A 23,587-nucleotide genomic window follows, 5' to 3' on the forward strand; every position below is an offset into this window, starting at 1 on the left:
AACAACAGGGTCATATGTCGCTAACAGTTACCATAACATAAGATGATGGCGTGGCTCTATAAAACGATTTCTACCATACGACTGTGTTATGTTTAGAAACCACAACCAATTGTAACGATTACCATTATGTACTGTAAATCGTTACTTCGAGTTGTACACTGTAAGTCACCTATAGAAGCGCGTCAATCGATGTGCAGATCAACAGTCCATAAATAGACATAGCTTTGTCGCTAATCTGTTAAATCATTGGTGTCAAGGTTATTCCAAAAATGATCACAGGGCTCAGGGAAGGGGAGGGGGGGGGGGGGAGGGGGGTTCATGCGAGCAACCATGTATATCTGAATGTAACACGCATCACGCATCATACAATAATTCTAATCAACCTCTGTCCTCAACCACCTCTACTGCATACAGGTTCGTACCCTTTCCTAGAAATTAGTTTATGCATGTATGAACACCCACCATGCATGCATAAGCTAATTTATTCAGCAGATTCATAAGATATAATGAATCACACTCTTTACTTTAAAAGTAAAAAACAACTCTTTAGATATATTCTTCCACTACTAAAAGTCAAAACCTTGTCTTTAATGAACGGGGTTTTTTCCCGACCTGAAGTAGTAAAACTAATACACTTCCTTGTTGAAGTTCCATAAATAAAGCCGTCATTTGTCATCCTGCCTTGAATACAAGATAATGCACCTGTTAGCAAATAACTCTCGCGATTGATCCACGCGGCCTCCACGATGGAATACTCACTGTCGTGTTTAGGTCTCATTAGCCGTGTAACATGCCGTCATGCACACACAATTAGTATGTCGTTATTTTGCAAAAGGAAGTAGTTAACATTATAAAAAAGAAAAAAACAAAAACAAAAAGAAGATCCATTAAGAAACCCCCCAAAACACCCATCCCCCCAAAACAAAAACCAACAAAAAAACCCCAAACAACCCCAAAACCACAACTTGTTTTGTTCCTTTTTTCATCATGATCCTCATCGTATTTTACTCCTCATTTATTTAACTTTCATAACTATTTACATAAAGATATGTCCACACAAGGAAGTGTGTGCATAAAATAGGCAAAATAGTGTAAGTGTTTCTTTGACATCTCACAATGATTACTTTAAAGATAGCTTCTTTTTGTCATATGACGAGATGTCGCAGGATCGAACCACCTCAGTGATTGAGGTTATTCTCGTTCCAACCTTTACACCACAACTGGTCAAAGGCCATAGTTTGTGTTTTCCTGTCTGTGGGAAAGTGCACATAAAAGATCCCTTACTGCATTAGAAAATAAGTAGTAGGTTTCCTCTGATGACTACATGTCAGAATTACCAAATGTGTGATATCCAACAGTCGATGATTAATTGATCAATGTGCTCTAGTGGTGTCGTTAAACAAGACATACTTTAACTTTAACTTTAACATCTCATAATGATTACTGTTGAGATTGCTTCATCATGAGACGGGATGTTAGTCAGTAGCAGACCGCTCGTCTGATGTGCGATGGGTTGTACGATCGATCACCATCGCTGGAATCGAGTGTTTTCCCGTCCCATCCACTACACCACGAATAGGTCGAATTAGCTGAAATTCCTGCCGGACATTCGTTCTGGCAACCTACAAAATCTGCCAGAATGAACCAAAACCTGCCAGACGAAACCTGGTTGACCTAGACGAATGTGGTAAAATAGACGTAAACTAACTGCCGGTCCGACACGACGACAGGCAAACAAATCTCTCGGCCCGTCATGATGGCGGTATTTCGCCCAGTGAGTATGTCAAAGTCCATTGCCTCACTGTGTGAACTGGTCGGTCTTTGGGAAAGTGCGTACAAAAGATCACTTGCTAATTTTTATGGGTAGGAGTAGCTTAAATTAAATGGTGACGAAGAGTAAAAATAAATATATTTTTGACACCAAAAAACAATTGTACTATAATGCTAGGTTCAAATTTCCAACTGGCCAACTGTCCAGTAATGAGGCCAATTTTCCAGTTGCTAGTCAGAGCGCTCTTACAACTCTTATGATTTCGACGACTGTCCAGTTGCTAGTCAGAGCGCTCTTACAACTCTTATGATTTCGACGACTGTCCAGTTGCTAGTCTGAGCGCTCTTACAACTCTTATGACTTCTACGACTGTCCAGTTGCTAGTCTGAGCGCTCTTACAACTCTTATGACTTCTACGACTGTCCAGTTGCTAGTCAGAGCGCTCTTACAACTCTTATGACTTCGACGACTGTCCAGTTGCTAGTCAGAGCGCTCTTACAACTCTTATGATTTCGACGACTGTCCAGTTGCTAGTCAGAGCGCTCTTACAACTCTTATGATTTCGACGACTGTCCAGTTGCTAGTCAGAGCGCTCTTACAACTCGATTCTGATAAAACCCGAACTAGTTGTTAATCTGAGTCGGACGTTGGGGAAATGTGAATGCAACCGTCGTGTTGGGCAACTTCGTCGTTACAGTTGAGAATCTGGTACTAATATAAAATGTTGCATGGTCTTGTTAAAGAAATGCTCCAATCATTTCCTTTTGTAAAATCAGATATCTAATGGTCCACGAAGTTTAAAACGACCATGTTGGTCATATGACCCCAGCACCATTTCCTTTTCGTTGTCTAACAGTATGGAGACTAACTCCAGAATCATTTTAGAAGTGCATAAGACATTAAACACACAGTTTTGTGTACATTAATTAGTTTTGAATCTTAATCACCATCATCTCGATTTCGCCGTTTGGCTATCTGAAAAGGTGCTGAATCCGAGAATGAGACATTTAGTAAAACGGTATACGGAACACTGAATATAGAGTTTCGTGTCCAACTATTATCTTTCGATCCTAATTTAAAAACAGACTATGGTCGATCGGGTCTGGACACCTGCGTCAGTACACGGGACATTAGATATACAGATGATTACAGACTTTGACAGATATCTTACGGTCTAACTACCGTTTTGATTGGCTATATGAATGTTTGGAAATCTACTACAACACATGATAATCAGACAGTGACGTTAGTACACGGGATATTAAATATAGAGATTATTACAGACTATGAAAGATATCTTACGGCCTGACCACCATCTCGATCTCGCCGTTTGGCTGGGTGATAATCTGCTGCACTTCCTCATACGTCTTCCCAGACAAGGACATTCCATTCCACTCTAGCACCTGGTCTCCTGCAATGTAAAAAGAGATGGGTTTTAATTGCACATAAATTCATATTTACTTCCCTACCATCACAGTGATGTACGACTATGAAAAACAAGAATACAAAAAACATATGTGAAAAATTAACATTTGACTAATACGGCCATGCTGTTTAATCGATACGAATTGGACCCAGGAAAGTAACTGAACGAAGATGGCTTTACGATAGCTAAGCGCTAAGAATTTCCTCGAAGGCGAATATTTTTTCCTAGAATCGACATGGCACCTGTGCCAACTGTGGGTCATTAATAACATGATCACTGGCCGTCCTTAAAAAAACAACCGGGGTGGGATCTAGCTCAGTTGGTAAGGCGCTTGTCTGAGGTGCTTTGATAGCAGGATCGAACCTTCTCAGTGGACCCATTCTCCGATTTGTTTTCCCCGTCCCACTAATGGTATATCAAAGATCGTGATATATGTTTTCTTGTCTGTTGGAAAGTGCATATAAAATATCCGATGCTACTAATGGCAAACATAATATAGCGAGTTTCCTTCAAGACTATATATCAGAATGACCAAATATTTGATATCCAATAGCTGATGGTGAATAAATGAATGTGCTCTTGTAATGTCGTTAAAGAAAAACAAACTCTTAACTAAGAAAACAGTGCATTAACTATAGTTGTAGATTAAAGTTTAAACTTTGTTTCCTTTTAACGACACCGCTAGAGCACACTGATTAATTAATCATCGGCTATTGGATGTCAAATATTTGATATTATTACCTACGACGTACAGCATAACGAGGATCATATTTATCGTACGATTTCCCTCGTATGTCATAACTAAATCGTATGTCCTCCTGGCATTGTCGTTTAACGATTGGCTGTTGTAAGAGTACATTTATTTCTGATTGGCTGACACGACATTTCACAGATATTACTTTCATACTTTCATACATTTACACTACGAGTGGAAGCTTGTCACGAGCTGTTTACAACATGCCGTACTGATAAATACGTGTTTTTAATTGATTTAATAAAACATTAATTGATTATTACTAATTAATTCAATGACTGTGTATATGTTTGCTTTTTGGTATAAACATGTTTTACAATTTACAGCTGTTGATACATGTGTACTCTTTACTTATGGGCGTATAAATATGACGTCACTTTAAAACGGGTTGTGATTTGGTTTTTCAAGACAGTAATGAACAAACATTACTCCGCCGTTAAGGAAATGCTATTTTGTAAACAATGACTGGAATGTTCGCTATCGCTCGGGAAATGATAATTTAGGCACTCGTGTCGTAAACATCGTCTGTCACGGACACTCATATAATACCCTCTATATCATGACTCGTAGTTATCAAAGGAAACCCACTACATTTTTATCTAATGCAGCAAGGATATTTTATAGTTGCAGAATGATAATAGTTGTAGAAAGTTACGCCTGAGACTGACTTTAAGATAAACATATTATAATTGTGTGAAATCATTAACTAGTATGTCCTACGGAGACGTTATAAGCCTGATGCATTGCTAGCATGTCCAACGGAGACGTTATAAGCTGGTGAAATCATTAACTAGCATATCCTACAGAGACGTTAAAAGCCTGAGGAATTACTAGCATGTCCTACAGAGACGTCATAAGCATGAGGAATTACATACATGTCCTACAGAGACGTTATGAGTCTGAAGAATCACTAGTATGTCCTACAGAGACGTTATATGCCTGAAGAATCACTAACATGTCCTACGGAGACATTATAAGCCTGAATAATTACTATTATGCCCTACAGAGACGTTATAAGCCTGAAGAATCACTAGCATGCCCTACAGAGACGTCATAAGCACGAAGAAACACTAGCATGTCCTACATATATGTTATTAGCCTGAGGAATCACTAACATGTCCTACAGAGACGTTATAAGCCTGAGGAATGACTAGCATGTCATACGGAAACGTGATAAGCCTGAATATTCACTAGCATGTCCTACAGAGACGTTATAAGCCTGAGGAATGACTAGCATGTCCTACAGAGACGCCATAAGCCTGAAGAATCACTAACCTGTCCTACAGAGACGTTATAAGTCTGAAAAATCACTAGCATGTCCTACAGAGACGCCATAAGCCTGAGGAATTACTAGCATGTCCTGCAGAGATGTTATAAGCCTGAGGTATGACTAGCATGTCATACGGAAACGTCACAAGCCTGAATAATCACTAGCATGTCCTACAGAGACGTTATAAGCCTGAGGAATGACTAGCATGTCCTACAGAGATGTCATAAGCATGAATAATCACTAGCATGTCCTACAAAGATGTTATTAGCCTGAGGAATCACTAACATGTCCTAAAAGAGACGTTATAAGCCCGAGGAATCACTAGTATGTCATACGGAAACGTCATAACCCTGAAGAATCGCTAGCATGTCCTACAGAGACGTTATATGCCTGAGAAATTACTAGCATGTCCTACTGAGACGTCATGAGCCTGAAGAATCACTAACATGTCCTACAGAGACGTTATAAGCCTGAAGAATCACTAGCATGTCCTACAGAGACGCCATAAGCCTGAGGAATTACTAGCGTGTCCTACGGAGACGTTATAAGCCTGAGGAATTACTAGCATGTCATACGGAAACGTAATAAGCCTGAAGAATCACTAGCATGTCCTACAGAGACGTTATAAGCCTGAGGAATTACTAGCATGTCCTACAGAGACGTCATAAGCCTGAAGAATCACTGACATGTCCTACAGAGACGTTATAAGCCTGAGGAATTACTAGCATGTCCTACTGAGACGTCATAAACCTGAAGAATCACTAACGTCCTACAGAGACGTTATAAGCCTGAAGAATCACTAGCATGTCATACAGAGACGTTATAAACCTGAAGAATCACTAGCATGCCCTACAGAGATGTTATAAGCCTGAGGAATCACTAACATGTCTTTCAGAGACGTTATAAGCCTGAGGAATCACTAATATGTCCTACAGAGGTTATAAGCCTGAAGAATCACTAGCATGTCCTACAGATATATTATTAGCCTGAGGAATGACTAGCATGTCATACGGAAACGTCATACGCCTGAATAATCACTAGCATGTTCTACAGAGACGTTATAAGCCTGAGGAATGACTAGCATGTCCTACAGAGATGTCATAAGCCTGAAGAATCACTAGCATGTCCTACAAAGATGTTATTAGCCTGAGGAATCACTAACATGTCCTAAAAGAGACGTTATAAGCCCGAGGAATCACTAGTATGTCATACGGAAACGTCATAACCCTTAAGAATCGCTAGCATGTCCTACAGAGACGTTATATGCCTGAGAAATTACTAGCATGTCCTACTGAGACGTCATAAGCCTGAAGAATCACTAACATGTCCTACAGAGACGTTATAAGCCTGAAGAATAACTAGCATGTCCTACAGAGACGCTATAAGCCTGAGGAATTACTAGCGTGTCCTACGGAGACGTTATAAGCCTGAGGAATTACTAGCATGTCATACGGAAACGTAATAAGCCTGAAGAATCACTAGCATGTCCTACAGAGACGTTATAAGCCTGAGGAATTACTAGCATGTCCTACAGAGACGTCATAAGCCTGAAGAATCACTGACATGTCCTACAGAGACGTTATAAGCCTGAGGAATTACTAGCATGTCCTACTGAGACGTCATAAAGCTGAAGAATCACTAACGTCCTACAGAGACGTTATAAGCCTGAAGAATCACTAGCATGTCATACAGAGACGTTATAAGCCTGAGGAATCACTAACATGTCTTTCAGAGACGTTATAAGCCTGAGGAATCACTAATATGTCCTACAGAGGTTATAAGCCTGAAGAATCACTAGCATGTCCTACAGATATGTTATTAGCCTGAGGAATCACTAACATGTCCTACAGAGACGTTATAAGACTGAGGAATGACTAGCATGTCATACGGAAACGTCATACGCCTGAATAATCACTAGCATATCCTACAGAGACGTTATAAGCCTGAGGAATGACTAGCATGTCCTACAGAGATGTCATAAGCATGAATAATCACTAGCATGTCCTACAAAGATGTTATAAGCCTGAGGAATTACTACCATGTCCTACGGAGACGTTATAAACCTGCGGAATTACTAGCATGTCCTACGGAGACGTTATAAGTCTGAGGAATTACTAGCATGTCCTACAGAGACGTTATAAGCCTGAAGAATCACTAGCATGTCATACAGAGACGTTATAAGCCTGAAGAATCACTAGCATGCCCTACAGAGATGTTATAAGCCTGAGGAATCACTAACATGTCCTTCAGAGACGTTATAAGCCTGAAGAATCACTAACATGCCCTACAGAGATGTTATAAGCCTGAGGAATCATTAACATGTCCCACAGAGACGTTATAAGCCTGATGAGTCACTAGCATGTCCTACAGAGCTGATGGCGTCCCATCGCGGTACTCACCCACGTCCAGTTCCCCGTGCAGCTGCTCGGCGATCACTCCCGGGTAGATGGTGGCCACATACGCGCCGATCTCGTCCGTGCCCGGAATCTGCTTCCCGCCCACTATCTTCATCCCAATCCCATTCCCTGTAACAAGAATAATCTATCTCGGTCACACTCATTGCGTTTGGTCTGGCGCTTATAACACGCTTAGAGTCTAGACTTGAGACTCTAATAGAGTCTGAGACACTAATGTCATGACAACACCATACAAATTGTATGCGTGTGACGTCATTAAATACCGAGTCTAGACTCTAAAAGTTTTATAAGCACGGACTCGGGTCTCACCTTTTACAATGATCTCTAGAAAGGAACGCGGTGTGTGTGTGTGGAGACGTGGAGGATTAGGAGACAACAGAGACCTGCACAATTAGTTTTATTATTGGCCATGCCTGGCTCTATGCTTATAAAAAAAATTAAATCTAGTTTTAAGGCTTTAAGAAAATATTGCTCATATAAATAACATGCATTCAAAGACTAGACATTGTCAAGTCTTTAGACTGGATTTTATAGTTTTACCAACATGGACCTTGTATGAAAAGGTGTAAATCACAAGGAAGAAAACTTTTTTAGTTAACGACACACTCAACACATTTTATTTACGGTTATATGACGTCAGACATATGGTTACGGACCACACAGATATTGAGAGAGAAAACTCGCTGTCGCCACTTCGTGGGCTACTATTTTCGATTAGCAGCAAGGGATCTTTTATATGCACCATCCCATAGACAGGATAGTACATACCACCGCCTTTGTTACACCAGTTGCGGAGCACTGGTTGGAACGAGAAGAAACAGCCTAACGGGCCCACCGACGGAGATCGATCCCAGACCGACCGCGGATCGAGCGAGCGCTTTACCACTGGACTACGTTCACCCCTGTAAATCATAAACGAATGTGCAAAGCAAATGTGGGACATTTGAACATTTTAGTGAAAATTCTTATAAAAACCGTATATCTGCACAAAGTAAGCGAAGGAATATTTTGGAAAAATCGTTATTGTCTCCATGAATCACTATTAGAAGACTGCCATTTCTCAGGAAATCAGTTACAGGACTTTACATCCGTCTTGCGCTGCCTGTAGCAAGACTGTTACTCCTTGTACTGGTTAAAAAAAAAAAAAATCAAAACTTGCAATGCACGAGGGTTTCTCTAGGTGTGCGAGTGTTTGTGTGCGTGCGGGAAATACTTTGCATTAGTCAGACCGAAATCAGGCACCACGTTTATAAAATACTGAAATATTCCATATCAATACCATATTGATAATTTTACCAACGTCTTGAGTCCGGACTCTTGAAGGTTTTATAATCACAGTTCCAGATCTTACTTCCAGTCAAACACGGTCTCTGTTCAGATCTGAGATGAGCTACCGTCATGTGCAGGTGAATTTTCGTCGGTACCGATCATTTCGAAAGAGTTAGGTTTATTTGTTATATGTGCTATGTTTTGGTTTGTTAAAGAGACTGTTGCGAGTCTGTTGTCATTGTCACATGTTTTCGACTAACGTCATTTTTAACAGCTAAAATTACATCTTAAATATGTTTCTTGTTCGCCTAATGTAAACAATACATATTAAGAAGTTAAATAAAATTTGAGCTAAGTATTACAAATATTAGGAGAATATACAGAAGCAATATTCTAAAGAATAAAGTGTATTCATGATGCAACTGTAGTTGTCAAAAAGAAGGGTTTTTTATTTGGAAATATATATATATGTTACAATGTTTGCAAAATCAGCATAATATGGATTAACAGGCATACAATGAACGAGGATTGGTAAATTATAGTTTAATTCAACTCTAGTTGGTGCTACAATGCATATTCAAACTGTATGTAACTCGTGCTTAGCAGGGGGGCGTTTAGATGGGACGTGGTGGCAATACTATGGGCTTTTCCACAAAATACAGGCGCCGTGTAGAGAGCCAGGCCATAGCCACTTCTATGTTCAGTGATAAAGATGGCGGCTTCCATTGCCGTTATATTTATGGAATTCACATTTGTACGCAATATTTAGCACGATGTGTGTGCGGTAGTCAGCGCTAAAAAAGGTCCTAGCGTGGCATCGGTTAAGTACAAAGAAGGCGGATGACGGTATAAATGAATAGAAGAGAAGCAGTGAAAACTATTGGAGACTGTCCAAACGACTTTCGTATTATATTATATTATAGATAGTAAATGTCGCTCCCCTTGAAATGATATTTAAAACAACCCGAAACAAATGTATGAAGCCTTCGTGAACAATGATCATTCACTCACGTGTTGTCGAAAATGACACCAATTGTAACCAGTTCTAATTCGGTTATTCTGACGGAAAGAAGATTGTTATCATATCAATTATTTGTCGACCATCCACAAAGCCAACACGCGAGTATGCGTGTTCACTGCAACATTGAAACCTATTTCTACGGGCGTAAAACAACGAAAAGTTTCGTAGTAAAGAAAGAATCGATTTACGGCATAAATAATGAATAAAATATAAAAAGCCAAGCCGAATGAAGGATCTGTTTGCAGTAAAACGGCTACATGAGGCTCGATCGATTGTTGATTCGCGCGTCCTGGAATCATGGGTTTTATCCCCGTTGCGGTGCTGTACAAAAGTAGTCCATATAATGTTTCCCGGTCATGAAGCGCAATCTGATGCTATTCGGCCATAAACACAACAGTAGTAACCATCATGTTTTAGATTTGTTGAGGGGATGGGATGTGTCTCAGTGGTGGGGCGTTCGTTTGAAGAGTTATGAGATATAGAATCGATCACCCTCGATATATTTGTTTTTCCCATTCCAAACAGTGCCCCAATCGTTTAGTTCATACACCAAGTGCTTGTCCAATACGTTTTGGGTTAGAGTAACATATATGTCGATAGCGGATTTCGTCACTCACTCCAGACTCAAGTTTGAAAAGAAGAATTTACTAGAACTAAAACAGTGATACAAAGTACACTTGCATGTCTGGGGTTACAGTAGTCACATAACAATATCGAGTTCAGCAAATAGGGTCACAGTTATGGAACGATGATTTTGTGTGTCCTGCTTTCAGCCACTGGTAATGTCAGACAGTGTATCAGACGGGAATATATCTGAACGTCCTCTGGACATGGGCATGTGGAAATGGTTTGGAAGTTGATGGGTTTACAGTTATAGAATAACAGTACATGCCATGTGATTACAGTTATAGAATAACAGTACACGTCATGCCATTACATTTACTGAATAATAGGATGCGTCATGGGATTACAGTTATAAAATATCAGTGCACGCCATGTGATTACAGTTATGGAATAACGGTGCAGGTCTTACAATTACAGTTATAGAATAACAGTACATGTCATGTCATTACAGTTATAGAATAATAGGATGCGTCATGGGATTACAGTTATAAAATAACTGTGCACGCCATGTGATTACAGTTATGGAATAACGGGTGCAGGTCTTAGGATTACAGTTATGGAATAACAGTACACGTCATGTTATTACAGTTATATAATAGCATTACAGTTACAGAAAAACACTGCACTTGATGAGATAACAGTTACATAATAACAGTACACGTGCTGTGATTAGTTCTATAATAACAGTACATGTGGTGTGATAACAAGCCATGTAATTACAGTTAGAGAATAAGTGTACGTCACGTGATTACAGTTATAGAATAACAGTACACATCATGTTATTACAGTTATAGAATAACGGTGCATGTCGCGTGATTACAGTTATACAATAATGTGATGAGATTACATTTATAGAATAATAGGACACGTTATGTGATTACAGTTATACAATAACAGTGCACGTGATGAGATTACAGTTATAGAATACCAGTCCATACTGTGGTCTTACCTTTTCGTCCTGAGAGTGGGCGATCTTTGGGATCTCTGGTGATGAGAATTCGTTTCGTGGGGAATGGATATTTGGTGGGTTCCAGAGGAGGCGGCTACACAAAACGAAAATAGCATATCATTTCTTTTACTGAACAATGGAAAAATAAACTATTTAATTTTATTCTGTGGATAGAAATTGATGTAAATGGCACCCTAGTCAGAAACACACTAAAAGAAATCAGCGAGCAGTTTATTAGTGACACTGTCAGCAGTGACACTCTTTGTCTTCAGAAGCGGGAGTGTTTGATAACGATAATATTTCACAGTGAAAGTGAGTGTTTGATAACGATAATATTTCACAGTGTACGTGAGTGTTTGATAACAGTGATAGTTCACAGTGTAAATGAGTGTTTGATAACCGTGATACTTCACAGTGTACGTGAGTGTTTGATAACAGTGATAGCTCACAGTATACGTGAGTGTTTGATAACAGTGATACTTCACAGTGTACGTGAGTGTTTGATAACAGTGATACTTCACAGTGTAAGTGAGTGTTTGATAACCGTGATACTTCACAGTGTAAGTGAGTGTTTGATAACAGTGATAGTTCACAGTGTACGTGAGTGTTTGATAACGATGCTACTTTACAGTGTAAGTGAGTGTTTGATAACAGAGATACTTCACAGTGTAAGTGAGTGTTTGATAACAGTGATAGTTCACAGTGTAAGTGAGTGTTTGATAACAGTGATAGTTCACAGTGTAAGTGAGTGTTTGATAACCGTGATACCTCACAGTGTAAGTGAGTGTTTGATAACAGTGATAGTTTTCCGTGTACGTGAGTGTTTGATAACGATGATACTTCACAGTGTAAGTGTGTGTTTGATAACAGTGATAGTTCACAGTGTACGTGAGTGTTTGATAACAGTAATAGTTCAAAGTGTACATGAGTGTTTGATAACCGTGATACTTCACAGTGTATGTAAGTGTTTGATAACGATGATACTTCACAGCGTAAGTGAGTGTTTGAAAACCGTGATACTTCACAGTGCACGTGAGTGTTTGATAACGATGATACTTCACAGTGTAGTTGAGTGTTTGATAACCATGATATTTACAGTGTACGTGGGTGTTTGATAACGATGATACTTCACAGTGCACGTGAGTGTTTGATAACGATGATACTTCACAGTGCACGTGAGTGTTTGATAACGATGATAGTTCACAGTGTACGTGAATGTTTGATAACAGTGATAGTTGACAGTATAAGTGAGTGTTTGATATCGATGATACTTCACAGTGCACGTGAGTGTTTGATAACAGTAATAGTTCACAGTGTACATGAGTGTTTGATAACAGTGATAGTTCACAGTGTAAGTGAGTGCTTGATAACAGTGATAGTTCACAGTGTACATGAGTGTTTGATAACAGTGATAGTTCACAGTGTAAGTGAGTGTTTGATAACAGTGATAGTTCACAGTGTAGGTGAGCGTTTGATAACAGTGATAGTTCACAGTGTAGGTGAGTGTTTGACAAAGTGACAGTTCACAGTGTAGGTGAGTGTTTGACAACAGTGACAGTTCAAAGTGTAAGTGAGTGTTTGAAAACAGTGATAGTTCACAGTGTAAGTAAGTGTTTGATAACAGTGATAGTTCACAGTATACGTGAGCGTTTGATAACAGTTATAGTTCACAGTGTAAGTGAGTGTTTGACAACAGTGATAGTTCACAGTGTAAGTGAGTGTTTGATAACAGTGATAGTTCACAGAGTAAGTGAGTGTTTGACAACAGTGACAGTTCACAGTGTAGGTGAGTGTTTGATAACAGTGAAAGTTCACAGTGTAAGTGAATGTTTGATAACAGTGATAGATCACAATGTAAGTGAGTGTTTCATAACAGTGATAGTTCACAGTGTAAGTGAGTGTTTGATAACAGAGATACTTGACAGTATACGTGAACGTTTGATAACAGTGATAGTTCACAGTGTAAGTGAGTGTTTGATAACAGTGATAGTTCACAGTGTAAGTGAGTGTTTCATAACAGAGATACTTCACAGTGTAAGTGAGTGTCTGATAACAGTAATAGTTCACAGTACACGTGAGTGTTTGATAACAGTGATAGTTCACAGTATATGTGAGTGTTTGATAACAGAGATACTTCACAGTGTAAGTGAGTGTTTGATAACAGTGAGAATTCACAGTGTAAGTATTTGATAACAGTGATAGTTCACAGTGTAAGTGTGTGTTTGATAACAGTGATAGTTCACAGTGTAAGTGTTTTTGATAACAGTGATATTTCACAGCGTACGTGAGTGTTTGATAACAGTGATACTTCACAGTATACGCGAGTGTTTGATAACAGTGATAGTTCACAGTGCAAGTGAGTGTTTAATAACCGTGATACTTCACAGTGTAAGTGTGTGTTTGATAGCCGTAATACTTCACAGTGTACGTGAGTGTTTGATAACCGTGATACTTCACCGTGTATGTAAGTGTTTGATAACGATGATACTTCACAGCGTAAGTGAGTGTTTGAAAACCGTGATACTTCACAGTGCACGTGAGTGTTTGATAACGATGATACTTCACAGTGTAGTTGAGTGTTTGATAACCATGATATTTACAGTGTACGTGGGTGTTTGATAACGATGATACTTCACAGTGCACGTGAGTGTTTGATAATGATGATACTTCACAGTGCACGTGAGTGTTTGATAACGATGATAGTTCACAGTGTACGTGAATGTTTGATAACAGTGATAGTTGACAGTATAAGTGAGTGTTTGATATCGATGATACTTCACAGTGCACGTGAGTGTTTGATAACAGTGATACTTCACAGTGTACGTGAGTGTTTGATAACAGTGATACTTCACAGTGTACGCGAGTGTTTGATAACGATGATACTTCACAGTGTACGTGAGTGTTTGATAACAATGATAGTTCACAGTGCACGTGAGTGTGTGATAACAGTGATACTTCACAGTGCACGTGAGTGTTTGATAACAGTGATACTTCACAGTGTACGTGAGTGTTTGATAACAATGATAGTTCACAGTGCACGTGAGTGTTTGATAACAGTGATACTTCACAGTGTACGCGAGTGTTTGATAACAGTGATACTTCACTGTGCACGTGAGCGTTTGATAACAGTGATACTTCACTGTGCACGTGAGTGTTTGATAACGATGGTACTTCACAGTGTACGTGAGTGTTTGATAACAGTGATAGTTCACAGTGTACGTGAATGTTTGATAACAGTGATAGTTCACAGTGTACGTGAGTGTTTGATAACAGTGATAGTTCACAGTGTAAGTGAGTGTTTGATAACAGTGATAGTTCACAGAGTACGTGAGTGTTTGATAACAGTGATATTTCACAGTGCATGTGAGTGTTTGATAACAGTGTTAGTTCACAGTGTAAGTGGGTGTTTAATAACAGTAAAGTAAAGTTTGTTTTATTTAACGACGCCGCTAGAGCACATTGATTTTTTATCTTATCATCGGCTATTGGACGTCAAACATATGGTCATTCTGACACTGTTTTTAGAGGAAACCTGCTGTCGCCACATAGGCTACTCTTTTTACGACAGGCAGCAAGGGATCTTTTATTTGCGCTTCCCACAGGCAGGATAGCACAAACCATGGCCTTTGTTGAACCAGTTATGGATCACTGGTCGGTGCAAGTGGTTTACACCTACCCATTGAGCCTTGCGGAGCACTCACTCAGGGTTTGGAGTCGGTATCTCGATTAAAAATCCCATGCCTCGACTGGGATCCGAACCCAGTACCTACCAGCCTGTAGACCGATGGCCTGCCACGACGCCACCGAGGCCGGTGTTTAATAACAGAGATAGTTCACAGTGTATGTGAGTGTTTGATAACAGTGATAGTTCACAGTGTAAGTGAGTGTTTGACAACAGTGATAGTTCACAGTGTAAGTGAGTGTTTGACAACAGTGATAGTTCACAGTGTAAGTGAGTGTTTGATAACAGTGATAGTTCACAGAGTAGGTGAGTGTTTGACAACAGTGACAGTTCACAGTGTGGGTGAGTGTTTGATAACAGTGAAAGTTCACAGTGTAAGTGAATGTTTGATAACAGTGATAGCTCACAATGTAAGTGAGTGTTTCATAACAGTGATAGTTCACAGTGTAAGTGAGTGTTTGACAACAATGACAGATCACATTGCAGGTGAGTGTTTGATAACAGTAATAGTTCACAGTGTCGACTTACTCTCTTCTTGCGGTCGAGTTGTTTGAGGATGGTGACCCCGCCCTCTGTCATGTGCTTCATGATGGGTTCGTCGGCGTCCACGCTGTTGTCACTCTCGGCGCGGTAGACTGGGTTCATCAAATCTGAACACACAAATCACACAGTCACTAGAAGTTAACAGTTAACAGAATGATAATTTTATAAGAAATAAGAGCTGATAGAAATAACAGTTAACAATAAATGAAATAACAATTAGCAGAAATAACAATTAACGATAATAGAAATAACAGTTAACGGAAAATACAGAAATAACAGTTAATGATAACAGAAATAACAGTTAACAGAAAATACCGAAATAACAGTTAACGGAAAATACAGAAATAACAGTTAACAGAAAATACGGAAATAACAGTTAACGGAAAATACCGAAATAACAATCAACGGAAAATACCGAAATAACAGTCAACGGAAAATACCGAAATAACAGTTAACAACAATCAAAATAACAGTTAATGGAAAATACCGAAATAACAGTTCACAAATATAACAGAGCAAACAGAAATACTTTGATAGCAATAATAAAAATATAAAATTAATAAGAATAACAGTGATAACAAAATACATTAACAGAGATAGACACAAATATAACTGAGTGTAGGGAAATAACCCCGCTATCAGAAATAGCACAGAAGAATAACAAGAGAAACACATATAACTGAGTGTAGGGAAATAACCCCGCTATCAGAAATAGCACAGAAGAATAACAAGAGAAACACATATAACTGAGTGTAGGGAAATAACCCCGCTATCAGAAATAGCGCAGAAGAATAACAAGAGAAACACATATAACTGAGTGTAGGGAAATAACCCCGCTATCAGAAATAGCAGACTTAATAACAGGCACCAGACCTTAAGAGCAGAAACAACAGTTCACAGGAAGAAAATAACTGTTAAAAGAACAGAGCTGATTAATACAAATCATATACATAGGGTCTTTGATGTACTAATCGTGGAGCACTGGTTGGTACAAGACAAAACCCAGTTCACGGAGTGATCGACCCTGCGACCTCATGCGCTCACTCTACTACAGAGCTACATCCAGTCTCATGACAAATAAAGGTTGCATAGTACCAAAGAAGAGAGTTGCGTGTCAAAGTTCGAGGTGTACCATCAAATATTTACGGAGTAAAAGCAGTTGTGGGTGTGATTGGTAGTAATATGTGACACTGATTATTTGTGCAAGTACTATTATCCATTGACAATAAATAAATACACTTTTATTTGTTATACAGTTATTATGGAGTATATACTAGAGGTTGAAACTAATGCGTGGTGCCCCCAAAAATGGAACTGCAATTTTCAGCAAAAAATGACGGTTGTTATTAAAAACATTAATTAAATCTCTTAAATGGTATGTAGTCCACCATTTTCTTGCAGGTAGATTAGATGTGAGGTGCCACACTTTTTATTGCCGTACTTCCTGGGTGTGTTGATACGCGGCTTATATCAGTTTTATTAGTAAACGTTAACATTATCGGCAGTAGGCATTGATTTGGTCTATTAGAACCTAAAGCAGCCTCATTGATTCGATGGACTGCAATTAAGCCACGTAATAACGGAGTGGGTTTGTGTGGGCTGTCGGCATCGTTCAACGCCAGACTTATCCCTGTTTAGGTAATGAACCGCCGCCCAGGAATAGCAATAGCAGCATGCTGCACGTGTACAGAGTTCTCTATTATATAGAGACACGAACTCCGCAATACACACAGAGGATGGCCCCTGGTGATGAGGTAACTCAGCGATCAGTTAAACGTCATCAAATCGAGTCTCAAGTGAATAGCATACGCAGCACTTGAAGAAAACTTAATGCACCATGTTATTGTGTGTTGTGTTGTGTTGAGTGTGGTTGTGTTGTGTTGAGTGTGGTTGTGTTGTGTTGTGTGTGGTTGTGTTGTGTTGAGTGTGGTTGTGTTGTGTTGAGTGTGGTTGTGTTGTGTTGTGTTGAGTGTGGTTGTGTTGTGTTGTGTTGAGTGTGGTTGTGTTGTGTTGAGTGAGGTTGTGTAGTGTTGTGTTGAGTGTGGTTGTGTTGTGTTGTGTTGAGTGTGGTTGTGTTGTGTTGTGTTGAGTGTGGTTGTGTTGTGTTGTGTTGAGTGTGGTTGTGTTGTGTTGCGTGTGGTTGTGTTGTGTTGTGTTGTGTTGTGTTGCGTGTGGTTGTGTTGTGTTGTGTTGTGTTGTGTTGAGTGTGGTTGTGTTAGTTGTACTATTATCTGTTTGGACGTGCTAGTTTTTATATTGTGTGTTTGTATATTTAATATGTATAATATGCGTTAACTAATATTCAGTTGTGGTGTGTTGTGTTGTGTTGTCTTGTTTTGTCTTATGTTATGTTGTGTTTTCTTGTGTGTAGTTATATTGGTTGTAATATTATATGTCTGAATGCGTTAGTTTTAATAAGTTTTAATATTGTGTTTTTGTTATATTGAATGTGTATAGTGTGTGTTAACTAATACGCGGTTGTGTGTATTGGACGGATGTCTCTTCACCCACCCACCTGCCTGCCCACCCATCTGTCTATCCCACTATATATGTGAGTCTATAATAAAGTTTTACACTACATATTTTGTTGACAAAACATAATTCTATAATTATTTATAAACGTACATGTACTTACAATACAGCACTTTATATTGTATATATTGTAATACATTATATTGTGTTGCCATCTATTGTGCTGTGTTATGCTGTGATGTATTGTGATGTGTTGTGTTTTGTATTGTATTGTATTAAATCGTAATATATTGTATTGCATTGTATTGCATTATATTGTATTGTATTGTATTGTACTATTTGTATTCCAGGCCATGCTAAGCTACTCACCTTCTACCCCTCCTGGGAAATTGAACTCGGCCGACACCGGTCTTCCTCCACTGCCGATGTTGTGCAGGATGGTCCTGGACTTGGTGGGCACGTCCCCCAGGAGCGGCATGGCGGGCGTGTAGTCACTGGCCGGACTCGACGTGTCTGAGAACGTATTCATCGAGATAAGCTCTCGGCCCGGCACGAAGTCAATGTCCTTCCGATTGGAGTGCATGTCGGGAAGGGTGGCGCTGCTCGGAATCCGGGGGTCCCTGCTGGTGTTCACGTAGGTCGGCTCCATGGTGGCGACCGACGGGTATGAGTCCATGCGTTTGGGGATGTTGGGCTGGTCGGCGAATGATGCGGAGTCGAGGTAGTCTCTCACCAGCTGCTGCTGGTTCACGTAGATGGGCTCGTCAGGCCGCTGGTGCCAGGACGTCTCCTGTCTGTGGGCCAGATACTCCGTGGAGCTGTAGTTGGAGTTGGTGCTGTAGCCGGACTGTCTGTCCAGGGAATCCTTGTACATGTAGCACTCGTCTGCTCCTCCCAGCCCCACTCCTCCGCCGCCGCCGTACAGGTCGTATCCAGGATCGTCGTCCAGAGGTCTGATGATGCCCGTGGGGATCACGCGCTTGCTGCTGTAAGAGATCGGCTCGTAGCTTCTGGGAATGTCGTCGTAGCTGTGGATCATCGCCTGGCGTGCTCTCGCCAGCCGCATCAACTCGCTCTTCAGTCTAGCGGTCTCCTTGAGCTGTCTCTTTCTCTTGTCGATCTCGTACTGTAGTCGTGCTTTCTTCTCCTCCTTCGACTTGCCTTCGTCGTTGTCGGAATAGTAGTTGGGCGTCCGCGATCCTGATCGTGATCCTCCGATCAGCTGGCTTTCCGATCTGCTGCCTCCCAAAGGCACCTCTCCCAGGCCCGGTCCGCCCTCCGTCCCGATTCGTTCAGACGATGACGTGATTCCGCTGTAAAACATTCGAGCGTAAGCAGACGGCTTAATTTTCTTGTATCTCGAATTCTCTATTGGCTCGGATCTGGTACTTTCAGTGTCACTAACGCCAGACTGCGAACTGTCGTCTGTTGAGTATTTAGAACTCTGTTTATTTTCCGAACTGTCGTTGATTCTTGCGTGAAAATCAGCTTCAATGTCCCTGTCTTCTTTAATAGGCGAAAACTTGGCGATCATTGGATCCGAGGACTGTCTCTTGTGTCTCTGTCTCCTAGGCGTGACCTGGGGAGATGACCTCGGTGTCAAGGACGTTGCCGGGGATGAACCCCCGCTCCTCTTTCGCAGTTCCTGTTCCAGCTGAATGGAGGCCGGAGAACGTCTTCCGTTACGCCCCCGAAAACCGTGTCTTCCTGCGTACAGATCCGCCTCCAACTTGAGCGATCCAATCTGCATCTGTAAGGCTCTAATTTCTTCGAGTTCTTCCAGTTTCCTCTTGCGGTCCCGAGTAACCCTCCTCAACTCTTCCTGTAACCTCTTCTTGAGACATTTCATCGCCTCCGTGCATGGTATCCCATAAATATTTATCAACGAATCTATAATTGCGTCAGACTCTTCCTTTGGCGTCGATCCCACGGAGCTGGCTCTCTGCAGCTTTATTTTTTCTACGGCCTGAATAGCCGCGTGCTCCCCTGGCACATTGTCGCTGGCATCCAGGCTCTTCGCTTTGCGAGTATCTACAAGCGGCTTTCGTTTATCTTCTATTTTATTGATCCTCGCTACTTCCATGTCATCCTCGTTCATTGAATCATCACTCGTCAAAGAGGCCGGTTTCTTCTCACTTGGATATTTGGGCTTCTCTGCTGCTTTTGGCTTCACCGGTTTTGTAGCTTTCAGTTTGGCTTTGGGCGTGAGGACGGGCGGTTCCCCCATTGGGATCGCTGGGAGTCTTCGCCTCACTTTGTGCGTGTCGGGTTTGTGTTCCCTCACCGCCGGTCTGTCCGCTTCCTTCTCGCATGGTTGGGTGGCAATCTGTGGAGCAAATGTTGTACGTAGATGGTTAAACACAAAAGCGGCAAGGTTTTACAGATAAACACAAAACACACACAGCGTAGGACAACACGCATCAGGTAATATTTGGTATTGATCAGTTTTACTGTAGGCCTATAGAAGCGTCGATTTAATTGTCGGGGGATGACGGGTGAACAGCAGGTTGTTCGATGAGTAACGCTGATCGTGGGAGGATGGCACGATGAGTCTTGTTTCTGAGTAACAGGCTCAAAGCAGCAGCTTTTAATGTGGCTGTATCAAAGATGGAAATGACAAACATTTATTTATTGAATTGTGTTTTGAAAAATTATACCTTGAACAATATGGCCTTAAAACACAATTGTTTTAAGAAGAATGTCTGAGGCCATACAACCGTTGTTTAATAGCCGTTAACATTATGCTCTTAAAAGATGGTAAATACAACTCTTCATCTATATAAGAATTGTTTCTACGCGATTTTATACTACATTTGTGACTTTTATACATCGATAAATTCCAAAAAAATGAGAAACAGTTCTTATAATTACAAACAGTACAAGAAGTGTACCTTAAAACACTCAAACATTATTTCTTTCGTTCTTACCGTCAACCATGTTCTGTAAATAAGCGTAGGAATACATGTATACATACTATTGGAAATTGTCCGCTAAAAATAAAAATAAGTATTGAATCAACAAAAACAGTGTATATATCTTTATTATAACTTCTTTTTAAAAAATTAAACAATTTCATGTGCAGATTTGTATTGTGTTTTTCTATCGCAAAGTGACCTTGATATTAACTTTTGTTTACGTGTAGTGACTGTTGGTGTTGTGCGGTTATTTCGATCTTGGTCTTCCGTGATGACGTATTTTTATGAGGTTTATGGAAGGATAACGCTTGGTTTTTTAGTGACGTCAGCCAATCAGAATACAGTAAATCGTATAAATTCGGAAAGTTTGTAATTATAAAATAATAGAAGAGAAGCGACCCCCCCCCCCCCCCCCCCCCCAGCCTCGCTGCCACCACACTTTGCTATCAACTTTCAGCAAGAGATATTTTAAACAATATCCCCCAAACACAATATACGGCGGAGTGCTGGTCGGAACAACAAATAACCCAATCGCCCATGAATACATGGGACTCGAAACTATCATCCCCGGTTATCATTTTACAACCGAGCTATGTGTCTTCTTCCCAGTGTTGAGAAAGGAGGGACGCAGCTTAGTGGTACAGCACTCGCCTGATGCGCGATCGATCTAGGATCGATTTCCTTCGGTGGGCCCATTGGGCTATTTCTCGTTCAGCCAGTGCTCCACAACTGGTGTAACAAAGGCCGTGGTATGTACTATCCTGTCTGTAGGATGGTGCATATAAATGTGGCGACAGCGGGTGTCCTCTTTCACGCCAAATAACCGTAAATACAATGTGAGTTGTTAAATAAAACATTTCCTTTCTTCCTTCGCAATGTCGAGAAGCAAATATTGAAGACGCAGGGTGCACAACGCGGTGTACCCCAGCCAGGAGAGCATAGATTAATACAGACGTTTGAGGTGTTGTGACTCGACCCCGTGTTACAAAGTATGCCCAGAGAGCATAGATGAATACAGACGTTTGACGTGATTAGACTCGACCCTGTGTTACACAGTATGCCCAGAGAGCATAGATTAATACAGACGTTTAAAGTGTTGTGACTGAACCCCTTGTTACACAGTATAAAACATACATATAGCTCACTCGTTCAGGCAGGGTCTAAACATCAAATATCAATCTGAATAGTAATGTATCCATCTATTGTCATTTTCTATGAAATTATCTAAAGTAAAGTTTGTTTTCTGTTTTGTTTACCACTAGAAGAACATTGATTATCGTTACTAGGTGTTAAACTATGGTAATTCTGACGCGTGTTTTTGTTTTTATTTAAAGATACCACGAGAGAACATTGATAATTGATTGGTCATCGTTATTGGATGTCAAACATTTGGTAATTCTGACGCGTGGTCTTCAGACGAAACCTACTACGTTATCCAATTTAGAAGCACGGTTGTTTTACAGATAGGACACCACATACCAAGATCTTTGATATAGCAGTCATTGGTTCACTAGTTGGGACGAGATAAAACAAATCATTTAGAGAATGGGTCCACCGAGGATATTCTGTCCTTTGACCCAAACATCTCAGGCGGGCTCGCTACCAACTGAGCGAGATCATGCCACTAATATATGTGTGAATATATATATGGCCTTAAAACACAATTATATATATATATTACCCATATGGGCTCAAATATACAGGGTGATATTTTTTCGATCTCTGCATAGTGTGCAGATTGCTTCTACAGTCACTGATTGGCTGGCTTAAAAATCACGGCGTTGGTTGGTTGCTTGCCATGGCCGGAACTTCCCTTTCATTCATAAAATTTTTCCACTAATCAGTCAAGATTACACATACGTTATAGGATCTACAAAGATTTACATAAAAAATTGCCTCATTTGTTTCGTTAAAATGAAATGGTATATTTTCATAAGCAGCGGCTTTAGTGGCATATAAAAATAATTATTTTCTAATGCAAATACATAGAGATTATTATACGAGCTTGTGTGTCGTACTGATTTTACGAAATGAGTGTCAGGATTTTTGTGTTGCCCGAGCAAGAGCGAGGGTAATACATGAATCCTGACAAGAGTTTCGTAAAATCAGTACGACTCACACACGAGTGTAATAATTTCTTTATTATCCATATTATTATTGTTGTTTTCTTTATGAATAACAAGACCCAACTCAAAATATTTCAGCCACAACTAGAAGGAGACGACGAAATGACGTCATATTTCAAATGCACAGTCTGAGCTAGGACTGGAGAAGTAACGTTATGGTATGACGTCGCTTCCCAAAATTACGTCATTACACTTGTTATTACACGTGTGCTTCGTATGATTATTATTAACTCGGTTATGTTCAACCACATGGATAATAAAGTCGTATATTTTGTACTGTAAGCATTGGCTGTAAAAAGAACACCGTTATGCTATGACGTCACTTAGGGACCGTAGCAAAAGTATATG

At 40.2% G+C, this 23,587-nt stretch overlaps 1 protein-coding gene across 1 annotated transcript in view; it reads right to left on the reverse strand.

The window, feature by feature from the left end:
* Window positions 1-20,598, reverse strand: part of LOC121367452 — a 37,026-nt gene extending 16,428 nt beyond the window's left edge. Inside the window, exons 1-5 of the mRNA XM_041491630.1 lie at window positions 18,568-20,598; window positions 15,712-15,833; window positions 11,502-11,595; window positions 7,621-7,746; window positions 3,074-3,182 (exon numbers count right to left, since the gene is read on the reverse strand). Of these exons, the coding sequence (XP_041347564.1) occupies window positions 3,074-3,182; window positions 7,621-7,746; window positions 11,502-11,595; window positions 15,712-15,833; window positions 18,568-20,425 (2,309 nt within the window). The 5' untranslated portion in view covers window positions 20,426-20,598. The remainder of the gene's footprint in view (window positions 1-3,073; window positions 3,183-7,620; window positions 7,747-11,501; window positions 11,596-15,711; window positions 15,834-18,567) is intronic.
* Window positions 20,599-23,587: the final 2,989 nt, after the last annotated feature.

The sequence above is a fragment of the Gigantopelta aegis genome, chromosome 3 (assembly GCF_016097555.1).
Source record: "Gigantopelta aegis isolate Gae_Host chromosome 3, Gae_host_genome, whole genome shotgun sequence".
Lineage (NCBI taxonomy): Eukaryota > Metazoa > Mollusca > Gastropoda > Neomphalida > Peltospiridae > Gigantopelta > Gigantopelta aegis.